The 19027-nt window shown below is 48.5% G+C and overlaps 1 protein-coding gene across 1 annotated transcript in view; it reads right to left on the bottom strand.

Moving 5' to 3' along the window:
* The window catches only part of pacrg (PARK2 co-regulated), a gene marked incomplete at its 5' end in the record, with an annotated part of 139491 nt that overhangs the window by 54891 nt on the left and 65573 nt on the right, over positions 1–19027 (bottom strand). The window contains 2 exons of the mRNA XM_080011984.1: positions 3035–3184; positions 11662–11833. Coding sequence (XP_079868110.1) covers positions 3035–3184; positions 11662–11833 — 322 coding nt within the window. The remainder of the gene's footprint in view (positions 1–3034; positions 3185–11661; positions 11834–19027) is intronic.

The following is a 19027-nucleotide window of genomic DNA, read 5'->3' as shown; positions in this document are numbered from 1 at the left end:
TGTGTGAGCACAGCATTGTCCCTGAAAGAGGTCTTTTTTTAATTTTTTTTGGTGTTATCTTTGTAGCTTGCCAGGGAGTAGGTGGTGTGAGACATCAATTGACAGCCTATCCAGCACTAAAGCTACAGATGGAATGGAATCACAGGCAGAAGGGATTACATTCCAAAAGACATAACGGACCATTAGCGGCTTTCAATCCATCATTTTGAGCCTTTTCACAGTGCTTGGCATGTTGACGTACATTTGTCTGTTTCTGCTGTGATACGGCTGCAGAATTCGGGAGACTCGACGGGTCTGGCCTGCAAGTATAAACGCAGATCCGTCCGATAATCATGCCTTAGAAACACCTACATGCATTCTTATACAATAAAGTTTCATCATCAGATACAGGAGATCTCAATCATATAAAAGGGCAAATACAAAATGAAAATACGAAAATATGGCGTTTTAAAAATGATTAGAAATGGTCAATAGACGGGGTAGAACAAACATGGAGGGTCATTTAATTCACAGCTTTAGGGCGGCAGCAGCAAAGGCGTTTCGTTTTTTTTGACTAAATGCCATTCTGATTTAACTGAGCCTAGGGAACAGCCAAAAGCATGTGGTCCAAGGATGAAGTGACCTAGACGTAGAATATGGGTAAAGGAGGTCATAGATATAGGAGGCTCAGCAAACCATTCAGTGCAATAAACCTAAAGATCAACTATAAACCTGATTGGGATCCAGTGAGGTGAGGCCAATTTGTGGGTGTCATTTGTTCCCACTTTTGGGTGCCAGTCAGGAAAGGAATGAGAGATTGAATTACTACAGTGATTACGGTAGTCTAGGCAAGACTAGCTCGCTTCAGGAAAACAAAAATAAAAAAACCTGGAAGAAAATTGATGCGCAACAGACTTTATACCTTATATAGTATAACCACCATGTCGTTTATACAAGAAGGAGGGAACCAGGCTTCTGGAGGGTTCAAACCCGTTTCCCTGGAGGAGGTGGTGACGGAGGCTCCTCGTGGCAAGGATCTAAGATAACAGCCGAGCCAAAGGACCTCCCACGCTATAATGTAGTCTACATGTGTTTTGTAGATCTGCTTGAAATAAGTTGTGGGAGGTGTTGCCACGATCATAGGGTACGGAGGGCCGCTACTGCAGGACATCCGCTGTTGTACCCACCCCTCTCCTGCTTTCCGTATTGGTAACCAGGGCATCGAGGCTTGGCCAGGGATTGTGGAGTGTCCAGTGCGAGGACGGAACGGTGTGAAACAGTCAGAATGGGGTCAGCACCTCTCCACGATCCACTAATGTGGGTAAAAATAGATGGACCTACCGGTGTAGGGGAAGCTGCGGCAGTCGCGCAAGCAACGGCGGCGGTGGTGAGAGGGGGCTGACCACAAGGCGACGTTTAGATTTACTGTGAGATATAACGTTCCCTAGCCTCAGCTGTGGCCAAAGGCTTCGGAGAGCGTTCCGAGAGAATGAGATTGAGGAGACGAGCCCTCGGGGTGGCAGGCTCCCTCTCGGCGATACAATGAGGAGTTCAGGGATCTGGGAGGACGCCAGAGCAGAGCCACTCAGCAGGCATCCTGTAAGGATGCCTCCTCCCTTTGGAGGTGTACCAGGAACGTTCAGGGGTTTTTTTTGTTTGTTTTTTTCTCACGGCTGGCCTGCCCTGGAAAAGAATGGAGGCGGGTGAAGGATATCTGGCTTGACCTGGATTAACTGTTTAGATGAGGAAAGGATGGATGGTTGGATGGACGGATGGAAATTGTGCACTGGGGTGTGTGTGTGTGTGTGTGTGTGTGCCCACATTTTGAAGGTAGGTATTTGAAGGCATTTAAATATCTAAAATCCCTAAAATATTAGAGTGTGGGACTTCAAACCAGTGTTCTTTTGTATATTTATCGTTTTCTGAATTAGAATTATCATACTTGGTTTGCAGTTTTGAATATGGGTTTTGGCAGGTGTATGGATGCCTCCTTTATCAGAGTGTTCTCTCTGGGAGAGGTCAACGGCAGCGATGGCTGCCAGGTGAGAGGTTGGCATTGGGTTAATCGATGCCCGCCAGAGGCAGAAAGACAAGTGGGCAGGGAGGCAGACAGGCTGGCATGGTAACTAGCACGCAAAGCTAAACTATTCATAGTGGGGTTATCTGGCCAACCGCTGAGCCTGCGCCGCAGAGGAAAAGCCCACGCTTCAAAATGGTTTAGGGGATTGATTTGACAGCTAATTTACAGAGGAGATTTGCATAAGGCCATGAGCTAATAAGGTAGGCTTTTCTCTTCCTCTCTTTGTCTTTTTTCCCCTCTATCTCTTCCCCGCTCTCGGCCCATTCTTCTTCGGACCCGAGAAAACAGCAACAGATAATGTAAGCGAATTAAAGAGACAAGAGATTCAAATTGGATATTGATTAAGAGACTAAAGCCTTGTGTTCCCTCCCTGTTTAAGTCTGTGTTTAAGCCATTGATTCACGATGCCACTCCTAACTAACTCACATCGGCGGCGTGCGACGTTTAGGCCGGGTTGAGCCCCTTGAAGTGCACATGTCACGGCGCATCACGCTAAGTGTGTTGATAGCGAGGCACAAAGAGGTCCGCCTCTCATGTCCGGCTCCTCGGGTCCCGGCGTCACGCAGGTAGAGCCCTTCAGAGGAGCCAAGGACGCCGTCTCCTCCTTAGCAGCCCGGCACAATGCGCTCTGACCGAAAGGAGGGAAATGGAACCGCCGTGTCCGACGTGTGTTCGGGAAGAAAAGGGAGGAAGAGGGGAAAGGGTTTGGCGGCCGGGGCCTGTGCGTAGGATCGGCGCCGGCGGAAAAAAACAGGGAGGGTTAGGGAAGGGAAGCGGGAGGATCCTGATCCGAACAGACGCACACAAAGAAGGCACTTCCATTCAGTTGTCGGGTTTCTTGACCGATCACCCGGAGTCGGATAAACGGCACCGCTCGCGCGCATGGGTAATCGATAACATTCGAGGGCAAATCTGCGGCCCGGAGACGGATCATTCGGACGGGACGCTGACGGGGCCGCCGCAACCGGGACTCACTGTTCCTGTTTTTAAAGATGTTGAGGATGGGGAGGATCTGTCGGTAGTAAGGCACCAGCGCCTCCCCCACCATGTCTCCGGACACCACCAGGTGCTGGAGGACCTTCAGTGCGGTGCAGATCACCTGGCGGTTTCTGGTGTTCAGGGCATCTACAGGAGAGGTCAAAGGGCAAAGGGTCAGGGCACGTTGAGGTGCGACCAGCAACAGTGTACCTTACTGAGTCTCTTCAATGGGTTGGAATAGAAACATCCTACTGGAACGTATAACAGCGTGGCTACTACAATAACATTATGTTTTTTACAATACACAAGTCTGATCTTGTTTTTTTTTTTGTTGTTTTTTAAATTAAATATATCTCAGGTGTGAACAGTGTAGCGGAAATATATACGATAATGAAAATGGAATGGGGGAAATAATGATTTCAAATTATATGAAACAAGGCATCTGAGTGGAATTTCTTTTTTTAAATCCAGATCCGCTCGAACATTTAAAAGTTAAAAATATATATAATCGTATAGCACGACCGTCAGCGCTCTGGCACAAACGCTGAATGAAATACAACTGTATGGAGCATGATAGGGAACATTACAGTGTGTTGTCTGCGCAGGTAGAATGATTAACTGTGCGCTGACGCAGGTTGAGGATGTGCTGTGAATGGAGAATGAAAAGGAAGGCTGCCACTATACAATACAGAGAAGTAGAAGTAGTCATACAAGTCCAAAACACCGCCGCCCCCGACTCCACCCCCCTACATCCAACCCTCCACTGCCTCCCTTAAAAGCATTTCTTTTATGGCAGGCCTTTGATTTAGGCTGCCTTGGCTGCAATCACAGATTTCAAATGCAGCAAGATGGCAAGAGTAAGTGAGAGCCAATCGCTGGGCAATTTGCCCCACAGCTGCACTTAACTACATCCTCTAATGATGGAGGGAAGAGGGAAGGTGGATGGCGGGAGAGATAGAAGGGTGGCAGGAAAAAAAAAAGAAAGGGGTGAATAGAAATTTCATTACATGACATTACGTTACGTCGTCATTTGGCAGACGCTTTTGTCCGAGGAGACTTACGGTGAGTACATTTGTCATTAGAAGAATAACTTTGGTTAAATCAATGTTTTTTCTGAGGGGTGAGCTGGGTCTTCAATTTTGCGGCAAAAAACCCCCAAAAAAACCCTGATAGCGATCCGGCCGTGTCCTGACACCAGGAGGAAGCTCGTTCCTCGTTCTATTGCCACGCCCGGGCATGAGGACATTCGCGGCCGGGATCAGTGACTTGGGTCGAGACGCTCGTAGCGAAGGGCGGTGCTCGAGGAGCAGCGGCGGCGGAGCATCGGAGTGGAGCCGGGGGTCCGGAGCCCGACCCATCTGACCGGAGGCACAGCGCAGTCGGGCCCGTACTACAAAGGACTGCGCGGGTCAATCTAAAGGACCGTCCAAAGGCACCGGAGAGCCACAAAGTAAAATAGGAGCAAATCACGAGACTGTGGCTGATGCAGTGCGAGAGGTAGGAAGAGGGAGACGGAAAGAGCGAGAAACAGGGTGATGCAGAGAGATAGCGAGTTATTGAGAGTGAACGGGAGCGGGGGAGGGAAGAAAGAGGACAGGGCGTACGTGCGAGAGCGGAAGGGAGGAAGCGTTTTGGTTATGACTGCAGCACTTGTTCAGTTGTGATCCGCATCACTCAGGGCCTGTGTCCAAACTACTCATATGCAAATGCGTGACGGCCTCACGAGCAGCGGCGGCCTTACACGCACGCACGCACGCACGCACACACACACAAACACCTATGCAAAGGCATGCCAATAAAAACCCGACTCTGCACATCACCAAACATGGAAAGATACGCTACGGAGAAGAGTCACCCGAACCACACTGACAGTCATTGTCTGTCGACTGTCACATTTTAAATGAAGTATCGGGAAAACAACGACGCCAACGTACACGGCTGCAGATGGAAAATGGAGCTTTATTGTCATTCATCCAACTCGGAATGCAGACTTGTCAAACACGGCCATTTCCCTCAATTTATTTCCTTAAATCACCTAGGCCATTCTCTCCCGTGCATCGAGTGTGTGCGCGCGCGTGTGTGTGTGTTTGTGTGCGTGCGTGTGCGCGGAACCCGCTGACAAAGACGCCGCCGAACGTGCCGAAACGTGGCACGCTCCCGTTGCCATCTCTCCATCTTTTGTCTTTTTGTCTCGGCGGAAAAAGACGAGCTGGGGGGAGTTATCGGGGGCCGTCACACAGATAAGGACGAATGTGGAACGACAGGAATTTCAAAACCTACATAACAAACAATGAAACTCTAATTACCAAGCAGTGCAAACAATTTCACCCCCCCCCCCGCTGTGACATTTGGACCACGGTCCTGTTCAATTATTCATCCTCACTCTCGGCTCGGCGAAGGAAAAAAAAAAAAAAAAAGGGAGGGAGGGAGAAGACGGGCGAGAGTCGGATGTATTAACGCCGGTACAGAAAAAACCTGCATCGGGACAAATATGAATAAAGTAATCATCTATTCATGCCGGGGCCTGTTCCATATTCAGTGTGAAAATAAAACAATGGCGACCTTGTATTCCGTTCTCTGGCGAAATGTCATTGGCGGGTCGACACGTCGGGCGAGTTTAACGGCGAGTGCCCCCCCCCCCCCCCCCCCACGGCTCTGTGGATAAATATACTTGAAGATCAGAAGGAAATGTTTCCCCGGGAAGGAGCGTCAGCGAGGACCCCCCCCCCCCCCCCTCATTTCCGCCGATCGACCGAGGCTCAACCGAAGTGCGGCCGGGAACCCTCCTCCCTGTTTCGAGAGAACCGGCAAAATCCAAACGATGGGGCGTATCACCGAAAAAACGAACCGTGAGACATTACTCACTAAGTCACGACCGTGACCGAATTAATTACATTCATTTATTCGGTTCTACGTGGAAAAAAAAAAAAAAAAAAGACGCACCGCAAAATAAAAGCCGTTTTTCCGCCGGACATTAATTATCTTTTTGGATCGCAACGTTTGGATGTTTTGGAAAGACTTGCCCCAAAGCACTCCCGACCACGGGGCGGCAAGATGAATTGTTATATGACTATTATACCGCTATTCTACCGTCATTGCAGAATAAAAACACAGGAGAAACCACCACAAAGCGCTGCTCCAACAGCAGGACCGGCATGTGGCCGGTGTGGGCGACATGTCGCTCCGCTTTTGTTGCCTGAACCCGCCACGCCGCGTCTGCAGCATCACCAGGAGCCCAGTCGCGGCACCGGCGGCGCGAGAGTCGGAGATCCCTCGTGCGCCCCCAATTAAAAAAAAATGTTCATCCTTGTTTGTTTATCGTTTTGGCCGAGCGAGCCCTGGAGTTCAAGAGTATGAATAAATGATGAATCATCGGCATGCGCCTTCCTCCTCCGTTCCGTCCTGCGACAAAATCTCACAAACACAGGTGGAGGTGGTGGAGAGTTACGAGGTACAAGTACTTAAGTACATTTAGGGACTTTTATTGTTACGTTTTTCAAATATATATATATACATATATAAGTATATTCAGCTTCAAACACTGTCCAACTTTACTCCACCACGTTTTTAAAGCAAATATTGATACTTTATTTACATGCATTTAGGGTGAGTTGCACCAACGAGGTTTTAAACTGGATTAAATCAAGGTTCATCTTTTAATCCTGCTGCACCAAACTCTAAGCCTACACCAACAAACTACACAATTTATATTCACCCGCCTGCAGGATAAAAAAGGTGCAGTAGTACTTTATGCCGTATTACAGGCCAAACATGACGAGCGCTTTCAATACTTCAAGTACATGTAAGTGGTAGTACTTATCTACTTTTACTTCAACGTCAACACGGTGCTTTCACTTTCTTTTCTGACCGAGAGCCATTTTGCGTCCGCGGCTTTTGTGGCGCGGAGCAGCCCCACAAAAAGAACCCGCTGATTTCGCACAGTTTTTCAAATTGCCTTCCTAGAAAAAAAAATCGGGAGAAATGTCGATGGAAGACGTCGTAAGCACGGCTGCACCCCCCCCCCCCCCCCCCGTCCCCCCCGGTCGGACAATAGAGCCCGAAATCAGCCTCGCTTTGCTTCTTTGGTGAAAACCACTTTAAAGTGAAGTCACCGTTAACGGATGGCCTACTTTCCCCCGTAACGGACCCCCGGGCCGGCGAGAGCCTTTTTAAGAGACCGAAAAGTCGATGCCTCAGACCTCAAACTCCACCACGGATCGATGGCAGAGCCTTGATGTCTTACTGCGCCTCGGCTCATTTCATATTCCGGCACAACTTATAACCAGGCAACAATAACACTTTCATTTAATACTAGGGAGTGACGTACTGGGTTCAAAAGTCTAATGGACGGTCAAAATTACGGTGATACGCAGATTCCATATTTTTTTCCATATTGTTCTGTAGGCTATATCTACTTTGAAATGGAGAGGGGAAGAAATAAAAAAAAAAGATTCGTTCAATGAATATAAAAGCGATATTATGAACCTGAACTATCGAGGAGAATCGAGGATTTTCCGTTTTTTTCCCGACTGTTTCCATTTCCCCGGAAAGGACGTCTTTCCCGTTATTTCCAGTATCAAGCCTCTGAGTGCTTGTTTCCCTTTTCTCCGGCAATAATCACTCCTCTGCTCCCGCTAAGTCTACGGAGTAAACTCAGTGTCTGTAATTGGAATTAGTTGTGATTTTCGGCTGCCGAGGAGTGGCGCACGGTGTGCCGCCGGGCGGAGGCTGCTTCATTGTGTATTCTCAGTGGGTGACCGGGAGTCATCATGGAAATATTCCGGGGCCTGACGTGACTCAGCCTCTCCCCAGATAAGCGCCCGCCAGCCACATTGAAGATGTATAAACGTCACTGGAGAAATACATTTATTTATATAAAACTTGCCATTTAGGATTTGCCTGCACCTTTTTTTTTTTTTTTTTTTTTTTACTCATCCCTCCATAGAAAAGTAATTAATCTGCAACAGAGACACGGACCGGCGGCTCTGCCTTGTAGACAGCAAAACGAGACGATTTTTTAATAAACCGAGAAGCTAATAAGGAGCAGGCCATTTAAAATTCCATTATCAGCCAGAGGTGTTTTCAGAAGGAGCACCGCCGTCACCTTTGGTCTGGCCTCCAATAGGCAAACAGTCAAAACAGACTCGAGGAATTAAGACGACGCTATCTGAGTGAGACAGTTAGCGATCAGTTTGCAGAATGTCAAGCGGATGTTTTTTCCCGGAATCAAAAAAGCCAAAAAGTGACGTCGTACTTTCAACTTTCAACTCGTGAACTCCTAAAAACAGTCAACAGCCATCTGTGAAGCATGACACACACCACACATGACGTGTATGTACGATGTGTGAGGAAGACTTCTGTGCTTCTCAGATGCCGTGCTCCCATCTCCACCAGCATCAGGTCCCACCTCCACCTGTACCCGGTCCCACCTCCACTAGCATCACGTCCTATCTCCACCAGCATCAGGTCCCACCTCCAGCAGTATTAGGCCCCATCTCCACCAGAATTATAAGGCCCCACCTCCACCAGCATCAGGTCCCACCTCCACCAGCATCAGGTCCCACCTCCACCAGCATCAGGTCCCACCTCCACCAGCATCAGGTCCCACCTCCACTAGTATCAGGTCCCACCTCCAACAGTATTAGGCCCCATCTCCACCAGCTTTATTAGACCCAATCTCCACCAGCATCAGGTCCCACCTCCACCAGTAACAGGTCCAACCTCCACCAGTATTAGGCCCCATCTCCACCAGTATTATACAGCCCCACCTCCACCAGCATCAGGTCCACCTCCACCAGTATTAAGCCCCATCTCCACCAGTTTTATTAGACCCAATCTCCACCAGCATCAGGTCCCACCTCCAACAGTAACAGGTCCAACCTCCACCAGTATTAGGCCCCATCTCCACCAGTATTATTAGGCCCCACCTCCACCAGCATCAGGTCCCACCTCCACCAGTATCAGGTCCCACCTCCACCAGTATTAGGCCCCATCTCCACCAGTTTTATTAGATCCAATCTCCACCAGCATCAGGTCCCACCTCCACCAGTAACATGTCCAACCTCCACCAGTATTAGGCCCCATCTTCACCAGTATTGTTAGGCCCAATCTCCATTCGCATAAGGTCCCGCCTCCACCTGTACCAGGTCCCACCTCCACTAGCATCACATCCTATCTCCATCAATATCAGGTCCCACCTCCACCAGCATCAGGTCCCACTTCCATCAATATCAGGTCCTACCTCCACCAGTATTAGGCCCCATCTCCACCAGCATCAGGTCCCACCTCCACCAGTATCAGGTCCCACCTCCACCAGTATTAGGCCCCATCCCCACCAGCTTTATTAGACCCAATCTCCACCAGCATCAGGTCCCACCTCTACCAGTAACAGGTCCAACCTCCACCAGTATTAGCCCCATCTCCACCAATATTATTAGGCCCAATCTCCACTAGCATAAGGTCCCACCTCCACCTGTACCAGGTCCCACCTCCACCAGCATCACGTCCTATCTCCACCAGCATCAGGTCCCACCTCCAGCAGTATTAGGCCCCATCTCCACCAGTATTAGGTCCCATCTCCACCAGCATCAGGTCCCACCTCCAGCAGTATTAGGCCCCATCTCCACCAGCATCAGGTCCCACCTCCAGCAGTATTAGGCCCCATCTCCACCAGTATTAGGCCCCATCTCCACTACCATCATGTTCCACCTCCACCAGCATCAGGTCTCATCTTCACCAGAACCAGGTTCCATCTCCACCAGTATTATTAGGCCCCACCTCCACCAGCATCAGGCCCACCTCTACCACATCCACTTGAAATATTGTTTATTAAATGTTGTTTTCGTACCATCTCTATTGGGTCTCTATTATTAATATATCCGCAACCAATATTATGTGAATTCATCCAAACCAGCATACTGTGACCTAAACTACTAAGAAAGAATAAAGAAACAGCTGTATTCAAAATAGTTATTTAAATGCAAACTCAGCGCTATACAGTAGGAATACGTAGCACTACGTTAGTGTGTTAGTCCTTGGGTAGGTTGCAGCCGAGGCCGTGTAGTGCTGTGTGTGTACTGCAGTGTGTGTGTGTGCGTGTGTGTGTGCGTGTGTGTGCGTGTGTGTGTGTGTGTGTGTGTGTGTGTGTGTGTGTGTGTGTCTGTGTGTGTGCGTGTGTTTGCGTGCATGTGCGTGTGCGTGTGTGTGTATGCGAAGTGCAGCGGGCAGTAGCAGAGTTGACGCTCTCTCTCCCAGGGAGTGTGGTTTGCCAGGGTCAGTCTGTCAGCGTGTCTCCAACAGACGCTGCCCGGTGTCGGTCGTTCCACCCCTCTGCCTCCTCCGGCGTCCAACACCCACAAGTGCGGAGAACACTTGCGAACATACACACCCACCCCCACCGCACACACACACACACACACACACACACACACACACACACACACACATATACACACACCCGCACACCCACACACTCACACACACACTACCAGCCAACTGTCCGTGACGTGAGCACTATCCCTGGCTCAGTGGGCGCCACTTAAAGGCGCCCACTTTGAAACTGACACTCCAGTTGGCAGCGTCTCCAAACAAAAGACAGTATGAGTGCATGTCTGTGTGTGTGTGTGTGTGTGTGTGTGTGTGTGTGTGTGTGTGTGTGTGTGTGTGTATGTGTGTGCCTGCTTGTGAGGCGGACTATTCAAACAAAATGTTCATGCTTGTGCACCTTATAATAACACAACTCTCAGGGTGTGTCTTCACCTCCGTTTCCATCATCACGGAGGAAACCTTTGCCGTTCACCTCTGTCTACACTCAGCTATCTATTTTTGAAGTCAGAGAACACTTTGCCTTGGGATGTGACCTTTCATTCTACCTCCCTCTGCCAGCTAGAAATGACAGTCTATATGCACCTGCCTGTGTGTGTGTGCGTGCGTGTGTGTGCGTGCGTGCGTGCGTGTGCGCGTGTGTGTGTGTGTGTGTGTGTGTGTGTGTGTGTGTGTGTGTGTGTGTGTGCGTGTGCGTGTGTGTGTATGTGTGCGCATGCGTGTGTGTGTGCGTGCGTGAGTGCGTGCAAAAGAGCAGGCAGTCGAGTTATGTGCAGCATGTTCCGACATTCATGGCAAATTATCAGGGCCCCGGTTTTGGAGCCAGGATCTTCCGGCGACAGCGGAAACAAGAACGTTTTGCCCCCTGCGTTCATGTAAGAATAGGAGCAGCGCGACTGCAGGGCCATATTAGGGCCCTCCGTCGGGATGTTCCTCACTGCGCCTGCGACTAAAATCAGTCTTTCTTACACCAGTGCTCAGGTGTAAGAAAAGGGGCGGACATTTTAGCTGCCAAAGACTTAATGAAGTGATAAGTTGAAGTGATACGTATCATATGGTTGTCGAGGGCCCTAAATATGTAGTTGTGTTTGCAGTTCTACGTGTACAACACCATATGTACGATATATTATATAATTTGCCTTCATACCACACCTACTTATAGTTAAAGATGTTCCTTTAGATACCATTCCTGGGAACACAACCTCTCCATATACCACATATACTACGAGTTATGCATTATTTCTGTGCGTACACACTACTGCTGAACGAGGGCCCAGCAGTGCCGTGCTGTCCGTACTCACTCTTGATGGGGATTATGAGCTGGGGGACGACAGGGAGGATCTTGGTGCCTCCGTGTTCCAGCATGTCGTGGATTCCCTGGCGGGCGAAGAACTCGTAGGGGTGGATGGTCTCACACAGCCCGTCAAAGAACAGAGGCAGGAAGTGGTGATAGTTCAGCTTCTCGATCTCCACCTGAGGAGCGCACGCACACACGTACAGGCACACACATACAGGCACACACAAGCAAGCACACACAAGCAGGCACACACACACACACACACACACACACACACACACACACACACATACACACGCACATTTAAAATGTGGGCATTTTTTTTTGACTAAAAGTAATTTACAGTAATTGAGGAGTCAACAGCGTGTTTAAATTGGAAAGAACTGGCAGGGGTCTAATCAGGGATGGATCACATTGACAAAATGAAAATTAGCAATATTGTTTGGACAGATGCCTCAATATCGATCATTTGATTCTATTTTGAGGATGAGTTATTGGTGCTTTCATCAGATAAACTCACACAAGGAATATTTCAAAAACAATCATGAATAATGCGGGTGGAGCAAGTAGGTAGAGGCGTTGATGAGAACATCGAGAACAGTCAATAAAGTTCAGAAAATTGAATTTCTTCACTGTAATGCAACATTTAACTAAATCACACTTTTATCACCATAAACAAAAATCCCAGACGGTATCTCGTCTCATATCACAATATTTATAATAAATTGCTCGGCCTTACACTGTTTTGTTTGAAGGTCTTTTATCAACGCTTGTACACTCTGCTACTCATTCACACAAATATATTCACATGTTTATACAGACATCAGGAAATGCCTATAGACACACACAAAAGCACACAGCTGAATTTATTCACATGCACACACACACACACACACACACACGTAAACAAATATACACAGTGATTGATATAGAAATGAAAGAAAAGTGTTCTCTCAAGAACAAGCTATTTCCAATAAGCTCCCTTTTATTCCTTGCCCTTTATCTCTGTTTGTCCTTGGATTTCCACAATGTCTGGAGCCAAACCTCCTCTTAGAGCAGTTTATAACCCTACAGTAAACACACAAGTGTGCACACAGGCACACGCGCACACACACACACACACACACACACACACACACACACACACACACACACGCACACACACACACACACACACACACACACACACACACACACACACACACACACAATATTGGGGACAGCTGTTAGGGAGATCATGGCACAACGACATGTGGCATCCTTTGGGCTGACGCATTAACACCTGTTTACACCATTTACGGGATCGACACAAACACGCACACATGGACAATCACACACACACACACACACACACACACACACACACACCGACACCATCAAGTCCCAGATAAAGACCTTTATTACACCGCAGGCCATAAGTATGCTTTGATGTCGGGTACATGAGGCCATCAAGGGACGCTGCTTGGGCGGACGAGAGGGGAAAGAGAGGGAGAATGTGAAAATACGTCCCGGAGAAAGAAATGAAAAGCGAGGGACGGAGCGAGTGAAACATCTTTGACTGCCGGTGAAGTGGTTTGCGGGTGTCCGGTTACCCAGTGTGTATTTATACCAGAGGTGGTTTTGAGCCACAGCTCCGTGTCCCTTTGGCTCTATTGTCGGCCGACGGGGTTAGGTGGCGAGTGGGGGCGATCCTGTTTCATGTAATGAAAGTCAATCCCTTCGGACCGGTGGCAAACAGCCCCCAGCAGTCCGGGGGCTGGAGGGGACAGCTGTGCGCACGGAGACACACGGCCGCTGAGCACACCCGTGACTCGTAACACAAACAGCCCGAGCCCCCTGCTGGGTTGAGTCGGTCCGTCGCGAAATGTCACCAAGATGGCAACGCTTTGAGTCTATAGAGCAGGCCCGATCCCCCACACCCTCCCGACTCACGTCTCCCTGTAGGTAAACACACAGATGGAGAGGGAGACTGATGTAGAGATGTATGGAGCGAGAGAGAGAGAGAGAGAGAGAGAGAGAGAGAGAGAGAGAGAGAGAGAGCTTACACTGTTAGCACAGAGAGACAAGGCTGATTGCTTTGAGGCAATTTGCCGGCCAACCTTGACCTTTCCCTGCGCCTTGGTCAAGATCATCATTGTGAGTCAGGCGGGCCGAGGATGAGAACAAAAGCAAACATGAGCCGGGGAGGAAGGGGAGGAGAGAGGGGAGGACGGAGAGGAGAGCCTGCAGCGGCCACCGGCACGCAAAGGATCACGTCATCCTGTCAACTGCATCCCCTGCTCTGAGCACGGAAACCGGACATTAGCTTATAACCCGTTGAATGCCCCTTCAAATGAAGGCGTGAAGCCCACATCCCACCCCGTGCTCACACCGTCCGCGACAACAACAGATCATTTAGAATGAGCGCTGGGAGACGATTTGACCGTATTCGCCCGAAACTGTTCACTCCGAACGTGACTTTAAGGTGTCGCTGCCTAGCCTTTTAGCGACTCCAGGAGCTAAAATGAAGTCTGTCGGTTGCAGAGTGTTCTCACAGTGGGCTGCAGTGTTCTGGAACATCCCACCTAAGACAGAGATGAGATGTTTGAATCCAAACTTCCTGCCTGTCCTGGAATGCCCCGTCTCAGGGGTCTCTTCCGGCCCCCGGATTAGAGGATAACTGCGATGGGAAAGGCAATGCTTGTGAAGCTCTTTGAGCCTGGACTGTGATTGAGAGCTGTATGAATAAACTTCACTTGACTTGCATTAGTAATGAAGAGAACTTGGCAACATAACGTAAACGAACACATTTATTAACAATTGATGCTGCTGCACGTAGTTTGCATTTTCATCAGTTGACAGACTGGGATCAAAAAGCAGCCCTGCCATTTTGCAACAGAGCGGCCCTGTTTTCAAACCCAACATCAAGCCCACCCAAAACATAAAAAGCTTGATTTAGCGATGAACCAGATAAAACTGCGAGTGTTCGAGCTCCACCTTTCCTGAGGGAAACTTCTGAGGGATCCGGCAATGAGGTGGTTTCGATTAGTCTTTCGCCCCTATTCCCAGGTCGTTGGACCGGTTTGCACATCAGCAGTGGCGTAGCTTTCGTTTAAACATTTTGGGGGGTGGGTGGGCACAGTAAGCGTGGGGGTCGTCCACCAGGAAATTGTGAGCGTCAAACACTTAATTTCCTGCATTCTGGATCCTTTTCCTGCATCCGATTTGTTTTAAATATTGAGACGTACAGTATCCCAAACAACAAACACATTAACATGCGACATTCTTAACTGTGGAGCTTACAAGCCTGTGGCAGTTTCGCCTGCCACACACCACCCAAGTTGCGTTTTCAGGGCCCTCCGCCACAGACACACAGACCATGGGGTAGAAAACACAAGTTTATTGTGGAGAGGGGGCTAGCTGGAACAAGCCTGGAGCAGACGGACAACATGTCATGACAGGGCTCCTCTCCTGTGTGTGTGTGTGTGTGTGTGTGTGTGTGTGTGTGTGTGTGTGTGTGTGTGTGTGTGTGTGTGTGTGTGTGTGTGTGTCGATGGGGGTTAACCAGTTGCTTGTTAGACCGATCCACAAGCAACAGGTATACAGCCACACTGATCCTGGGCCCCAATTACCTAGACCCAGGACAGGTGTGGCTGCTTACACCACACCACCCCCACACCACAAAGCCTTGCTGCATTTTTCTCAAGGCATTTGAGATATCGTCACAAAACACTTTTTCAAGTTTTTCTCTCGCGGCGTAGCATTGACTGAGACAGTGTCCCCATTACACACACACTTTTTTTTGTTTCATTCAATTGCGAAACGGAATGAAAATAAATTTAAAAACAATAAAAAAAAAAAACGTTTTTCATTTGCTTTGTTTGGGGAAAAAAAGATCTCCCTCATCTGAGCTGCCGAGCTGCTGCCGCTGGACGGAGCTGCTCCAGCTGCCTGGGTCCGCTGCAGAGTGGTATGGTCCACTTTAGGGGTGTCTGAAATTGTATTCCAAGATTCTTCCAGGCATGAATATGGGAAATATATTGTAATGTTTACAATTACAGATAAGAAGGATACATAAATGTTTCGACACTCCTGACCTGTTGTTTTTACCTCTTTTGGGGGGATCTTATACCAATCTTTACACCAAAATTAGTGGGTATACCTGGGTTTTTTAAATGTGGGTTCCAGTGTGATTGGGAAAAAAAACAAAACAGATTAGGAGACAGCAACTTCAACAAATAACGACATAAAACTGTAAAACCTGGAAAAAAATAAACCCCGGCTCATCACCCAGCGTGACTTGGTTCCCTTCGTTCCTTCAAAAGAGCCGTTCAAAAGATTTGGATCGTTTGTAAACAGCTCAACATTACAGTAGAAGCAGCAAGGAGTTTCCATGCCGGCAGCGGCAGCGGCAGACGTGCGGTGCGTGCACCGGTCCTTCGACGGCAGGGAGTGGAGACGCTCCTTCGGTTCAGAGGCGGATTGGGGCGGTGCTGGAGCGGCTCGGAGCCCGGCGGGCTAAAATAAACGTGTCATCCCGGGTGTAATGTTTACATCGGAGCTGATCGGAGGCGGAGGCGACAAAAACCTGTGTCTATTGCAGGGTCATTTGACCCGGGACTGAGAGCCGGGTTTTTCCTTTCCCACTGGTGACAAATGCCCGATGTTGGCGGGTGTTACCGGCAAGCCTCCGTGAAGTCATCCATGATAACATGGCCAGTCGACTCAGTCTAACCTGTCCCATTGTGCTCCTCAGATAGTAGACACGACATTTGCATGTTGTAATGTTAACTGTGAGCGTACAAATGAAACAACTACTCATGGAACACTTCAAAATTATTTAATTAATTAAATGGCTTTATTTGAGTCACAACTTTGAGTCAAACTCAAATGGTGACATTGAATAAAGGTGACATTGCGTTCAAACCAATTATTATGTTAATACATGTTATGGGCCCGCCCACCATGCCAAGGGGCCTCCCATGGTACAGTAGGGCAGCCCTACTGGCATTTGCCCAAATGCTAGATGGCCAATCCGTCACTGATTGTCAGACAGTAGCTAATTAAAAGTTATAAAGCAATGGCCACAGCTACACGTTGAAGAGGCAGTTACACGGTGACTACAGCGACAAAGTCACTGCCATGCGACCGCGCATATGAGGCCTGACAAGAGAGCTAATAAGAAATAGATCTGGCACGAAGTGTAGATCGGCCATCAATTCTGATGTGTAAGCCAAAGATCTTAATGCAATCCCCTTCATCTCTACTGGCCGGCTGCTAGGTGACGTTGAGGGAATAGTTACCTGAGAACATTAGTCTGGGGCCGTTGTTGCCAGGGCTAGTTCTGAACTCTGTGATGCACTTAATCAAAATCACATAAACAAGCACTTGGGGACCGGCTGAAGATTCCAGTTAGCAGCAAAGGAGTGGGACAATCAGCAAACACACACATACACACAGCGGGGACGCGCGCACACGCACAAGCACAAGCACAATGAGACTTTCCCAGAGAATCTTAATCAGCGGCTGCACTGAGCGGTAACTCTTGCATCCGTTATCGATTGCCCGCCCAGGTTTGTTTGCCTTTGGGTGCCTGCGGGAATCCCCGCGGAGCCCCTGCGAGTCAATGAGAGCAGAGCACACAAAGACTATCTGCCGAGCAGCAGCAATTAGCCCAGGGACATAAACACAGACCTGCGTGTCTGCTCTGGTCAGTGTCTCGGCGGCGGACACACGGCGGCGGCGGCGGAGGCCGGTAGAACCCGGGCAAGGGGCCGGACTCATTAAAGAACAGTGTCAGATGCCTCTGACAGGTACAGGGGACCGGGTGAGGAAAGAATCACTGGATGACGCCCTTGAAACAGATTGGCTCACTGTGATGTGTGTGTGTGTGTGTGTGTGTGTGTGCATGGGTGTATTTGTTTTGTAGTGTGTTCCTGTCAATTCTACATGTTTACCTGTACCGAGAGCCAGTGGGTTGGTTTGCCGGGCTTGTCTTTGAGTCATGACCGTAAGCGAAGTTAAGGGCCAATCGCAAAGACACTATAGAAAAAAAGAACGGGTGGGCTGTAGTGCGGAAAAGAAAGACGAAGGGCAGGTAGAAAGAAAAGACAAGGCAGGGAGTAAGAGGGAAGCCTTGTCTTGTAGTGCTACTGAGGTAATTGCTTTGGAACATATCGGCTTTTCTTTCTTTCGGAAGAGGAGGAAGGTGAGAAGTTCCAGGAAAAAAGAGGATGCAGCTGGACACAGCAGACAACGGTGGGTGCTTTCACTTGTTAATCCTTTACATACACTGAGCTTTTCCAGTGAACTTTGTCCAACCAAAGGCACATTTAATATTCATATTCTGAAATAGAACCGGGTAAAAATGTCGCTTGACGGCTGGTAACCTTTAACGACTGAAGAACTATAGTTACCTTGACATGCGATGTTTGTTGCGTGCTTTAAGTTAAGGCTAACATCAGTTTCTTCTCTAATTAACGCCATCTCATGAAGCCCAACGCCGTATTCTTGTAGATTCCAAGTCACACTCAGAGGGCAACGCTGCCACGCGGCCAGTGAGATCCACGAACCACACTGAACACACAATGAAACTAGTCATACAGAAGCATTCGCTCTACTGCTCCAAATAAATTAGCTGGTTTCTACAAAGGTATTTGCAGAATATCACACTACACCCTACACTGTATGTATAACGAGAACATGCACTGAAACGTTGATACTGACTCACCCTGTCCAACTCCTCAAAATGACAATAGCAGTTCCTGCAAAACGCCATATTCATTCTAAACACTCGTTTTAATTGTGAAGCTACGCATGCTGTACCATGTGTGTGTGCGTGTGGAAATATGGAATATAATATGGATATTTGAATGCACTCTCACACACACAGACAGACAGACACAGACAGACAGACAGACAGACAGACAGACAGACGGACAGACACAGACAGAATATATTGAAGCGCAGTGAGATAAAGAAATATGCCCTTCCTTTCTGTAGCACTGCAGCTCAGCTCTCGCATGTTGAGGATTATAGGAAGGATGTTGTTATGACAGTAACAAACATTTGTCAGAGCAATTGTAACCCTGGCTCCTTTTAGGCTTCTATTCCTGTTATGGCTGAGATGCTGCTCCTTTTGTTATTCCTGCTCGTAGACATGAGGACGGACACTAATGGATAACCAGCTATAAACCTGGCACAGCCATGAAAGTACCTTCCCTCATTAGAGGCTCCACTGCACGGTCCAGTAATACGGCTCCAGTCCAGGGGACAGAGCGTATTCATCTTAAATCAGCTGGAAATCTAAAATAAATGCTTTGAAATGTGCATTTTTGTATCTGATGGATAGAAAATAATAAAATACCACTGATAAGTAATTTGCAAAAATA

The sequence above is a fragment of the Zeus faber genome (assembly GCF_960531495.2).
Source record: "Zeus faber genome assembly, chromosome: 13".
Lineage (NCBI taxonomy): Eukaryota > Metazoa > Chordata > Actinopteri > Zeiformes > Zeidae > Zeus > Zeus faber.
The sequence above is the reverse complement of the archived record's forward strand: the minus strand, read 5'-3'. Positions and strand labels throughout refer to the sequence as shown.